The 3,538-nt window shown below is 50.5% G+C and overlaps 1 protein-coding gene across 1 annotated transcript; it reads left to right on the forward strand.

Annotated features, from left to right (window-relative positions):
* Positions 1 to 302: 302 nt before the first annotated feature.
* On the forward strand, positions 303 to 2,563 carry LOC125630581 (tubulin alpha chain-like). The gene is made up of 3 exons (XM_048836757.2): positions 303 to 531; positions 912 to 1,060; positions 1,586 to 2,563. Exons 1-3 carry the CDS (start codon positions 303 to 305, stop codon positions 2,561 to 2,563), a joined length of 1,356 nt encoding a protein of 451 aa, XP_048692714.1.
* The last annotated feature ends 975 nt before the right edge of the window (positions 2,564 to 3,538 follow it).

Genomic DNA, 3,538 nt, shown 5'->3' on the forward strand with positions numbered 1-3,538 from the left:
AAGCTAAAGCCCTGCTTGTCTCTGGATCTGGTGATCCTGGTTTAATGTTGCTTAACAGGGCTGTGTACATAGAACAAGGCTGTAGTTTAACAGCTGGAAATTGAGCCCATTGGTCACTTCTGGGAAATGTGAATAGATGGATGAACCTCCCCAGGCCCAAGTTGCTTTTGATTCCCACTGTAGCTCTGAGCAGAGATGGAAGTCGAGTGATTGGCCCACTGTTTCTGGGTGTGAAACACTGCCTGAACCAGCCAGTAAAGCCACCGTTTCATGGATGCAACTTCTTTGTGTGCCTCTTCCCCATGCAGCGGGAGTGTATTTCTGTCCACATTGGCCAGGCCGGCGTGCAGATGGGCAATGCCTGCTGGGAGCTGTACTGTCTGGAACATGGGATCCAGCCAAATGGAATCATCTGTTTGGAGAAGTCCTTGGGGCAAGCTGATTCTTCCTTTGGGACCTTCTTCAGCGAGACTGGGTCAGGGAAGCATGTGCCCAGAGCACTGTTCATAGACCTGGAACCCACAGTCATTGGTAAGACACTGGAATCTGCCTAGACCAGATCCCTTCTTTGAGTTTTAATCACTGACCTGCTGGGAAGAGGGGAAAACACAACCATCCTCTCCACTTCTCAATGGCTTCTAACAGGGCGCTCTTACTGCAGATAACCCAGCGTTTGGTGATATTCCTGTCTTTGAGCCCAGATCCACAAAGCTGGTTAGTCTCCTAACTTCTGTTGGTTTCCATGGAAATTAGGAGCCCAAATACCTTGTGGGTCTGGGCCTTAGTGCCTTGCTGTTGACTGAGTGTGGGTACGACAGACCCTGGAACATGCTCTACAGTAAAACTTTGACTAAATCACAGCTCTGAAGCTGAGGCCCTGAAGGTGTTCATGACCCTCTCCTTCCTTACAGATGAGATCCGAACTGGGACCTACCGCTCCCTGTTCCATCCTGAGCAGCTGATCAGTGGCAAAGAGGATGCTGCCAACAACTATGCCCGTGGCCACTACACCATTGGGAAGGAAATCATAGATCCTGTGATTGATAGGACTCGTAAAATGGTAAGTGGGCAAACTCCTTTTTCCTTTCTTCCCTTTAGAAGTTGAAGGAACCGCACCCCATCTAAACCAGATGGGAATAATGCTGGTGAGAGGGATGAGGGACTTAACAGGAGTGTTGGGGAGTAGGTAGAACTTCAGTCCAGGGATTTTCTTCATGCCAAGCTCCCCTCATGGCCTCTTTGCTGGCTGAGGGGAGCTAAATACAGCACCATAAAGCCAATCACTCCTGGTATAAGGAGGCAAAGCCTTGACTTGCTCTTCCTGTGGTTAGCTTAGAAATAGAACTCTGTGGGGGGGCTTCTCAAATACTCCTCTAGCACTGGTAATCTTACTGAAAGACAGCTGCTCATTCACGAGCAGGTTTAGTGCTGTCAGGCACCAGCCTCTCACGGGCTAGATAGCTTGAAAGCCTACCTCTGGCTGACAGTTGAGGAATAATTGTATCTCACTTGCATGTGATTTGTGTAGGGGTTTACTGTGAGTAGCATGACCAACACTAGTTCAATGTCCTCTCACCTTGTGCAGGCTGACCAGTGCAGTGGCCTTCAGGGGTTCCTGGTCTTCCACAGCTTCGGAGGAGGCACAGGCTCTGGATTCACGTCCCTCTTGATGGAGCGTCTCTCAGTGGAGTTTGGGAAGAAGTCCAAGCTGGAGTTCTCGGTGTACCCTGCCCCACGGGTCTCCACTGCGGTGGTGGAACCCTACAATTCCATCCTGACCACGCACACCACGCTGGAGCACTCGGACTGTTCTTTCATGGTGGACAATGAGGCCATTTATGACATCTGCAACCGGAACCTTGATATTGAGCATCCCTCCTACACCAACCTGAACAGGCTGATAGCCCAGATAGTGTCCTCCATCACTGTTTCCCTGAGGTTTGATGGTGCCTTGAATGTGGATCTCACTGAATTCCAAACTAACTTGGTGCCTTATCCCCGCATACACTTCCCCCTCACTACCTATGCCCCCATAGTCTCTGCAGAGAGAGCTTACCACGAGCAGCTCTCGGTGCCTGAAATCACCAATGCTTGCTTTGAGTTCTCCAACCAGATGGTGAAATGTGACCCTCGCCGAGGCAAATACATGGCTTGCTGCCTGCTGTACCGGGGGGATGTGGTGCCCAAGGATGTGAATGCAGCTATAGCAGCCATCAAAACCAGGAGGTCCATCCAGTTTGTGGACTGGTGCCCAACTGGGTTTAAGGTGGGCATCAATTACCAGCCCCCCACGGTGGTGCCGGGGGGAGACCTGGCTAAAGTGCAGCGGGCCGTCTGCATGCTGAGCAACACTACGGCTATTGCAGAAGCCTGGGCCCGGCTGGATCACAAGTTTGACCTGATGTATGCGAAACGGGCCTTTGTGCATTGGTATGTGGGGGAGGGGATGGAGGAGGGAGAGTTCTCCGAAGCCAGGGAGGACATGGCTGCTCTTGAGAAGGACTATGAGGAAGTTGGCAGGGACTCTGCTGAGGAGGTGGAGGAAGGTGATGACGAATATTAAACTTTGCATGGCTACTAAAAAGTAGATCTTAACAAAACAGCTGGCGTCCCCTTGATGTCCCACTAATTACTGGAGAAAGTGTTCCATATGTATGGAACACCCATCCAGAGGTGTCCCCTTTCTGTGCTGGATGAAGTAACTATAATATATTTTGTGGACTCTGTCCTAGTCAAGAGACTGAGCCTAGAAACTGAAAATAAACCTCTGAACAGCAAACCTGTCTCCTTGGTCTTTGGTTAAGAGTCAGCGGGATGTAGTGCTTCCAGTTCTCTAGCATTTTGAACAAGCAGGTATGTAACTTGCTCGTGACTGTGATCAGGTTGTACTGGAGATTGTAAGTATTGCAGCCTAACATGAATCCACTGGTCTTCACCTAGCATCCATCTTATGCTATGTGAGACACTTTGCAATCTTCAGCTTTGTCCACCCCTTTACACTCAAGCTCATTTGTGCACATCTGTCTGTCCCCCTGGCTCTGCTCCAGCTCGCTGGCCTAACCTTCATAAAGGGAAGGCAGAGCTGATCAGCAGCTCCCTGGACCTCTCCCTTCCAGCAACAAGGTAGATGCACTTCAGAGCTTCTACACAGGGCTAGAGCCATCTAGGACCAATTTGTCTCCTCAAGGTCTTGCTGGATCCCACCCCTTAACTATCTCACTTCAGGCTCTTCTCCTTACTGCTCTCACTGTCTTAAATCTTCCGTCTTCAAGCCATGCTGCCCATAATCTCTTCATACTTGCTCCACTCCCTCGCTCTTTTCCTCTACTAACCCCTCTCACACAGACTCCATTCAGGCCCTCTGTTCCTTGTGCATGCTGCTCCTCTTGACCTTGGTAGGAGCCCCAGGAAGAGCATGACCCAGCAATGACTTTCAAGTGGCTTCTACACCATCACAGCTAGGGTGGCAAAAGGATGGCAGCATCTCACAGGCCTGCCCCAGGAGCAGCTTGGATGTTGCTGCCTAAGAAAATGAGCA

The sequence above is a fragment of the Caretta caretta genome, chromosome 1 (assembly GCF_965140235.1).
Source record: "Caretta caretta isolate rCarCar2 chromosome 1, rCarCar1.hap1, whole genome shotgun sequence".
NCBI classification, from domain to species: domain Eukaryota; kingdom Metazoa; phylum Chordata; order Testudines; family Cheloniidae; genus Caretta; species Caretta caretta.

Excerpts from the sequence above, each read along its gene's own strand:
- LOC125630581 (XM_048836757.2), top strand. The coding sequence starts at position 303 with ATGCAGCGGGAGTGTATTTCTGTCCACATTGGCCAGGCCGGCGTGCAG. Across the intron at positions 532-911 it reads CCTGGAACCCACAGTCATTG|ATGAGATCCGAACTGGGACC; the intron begins GTAAGACACTGG and ends CCTTCCTTACAG. Across the intron at positions 1,061-1,585 it reads TTGATAGGACTCGTAAAATG|GCTGACCAGTGCAGTGGCCT; the intron begins GTAAGTGGGCAA and ends CACCTTGTGCAG.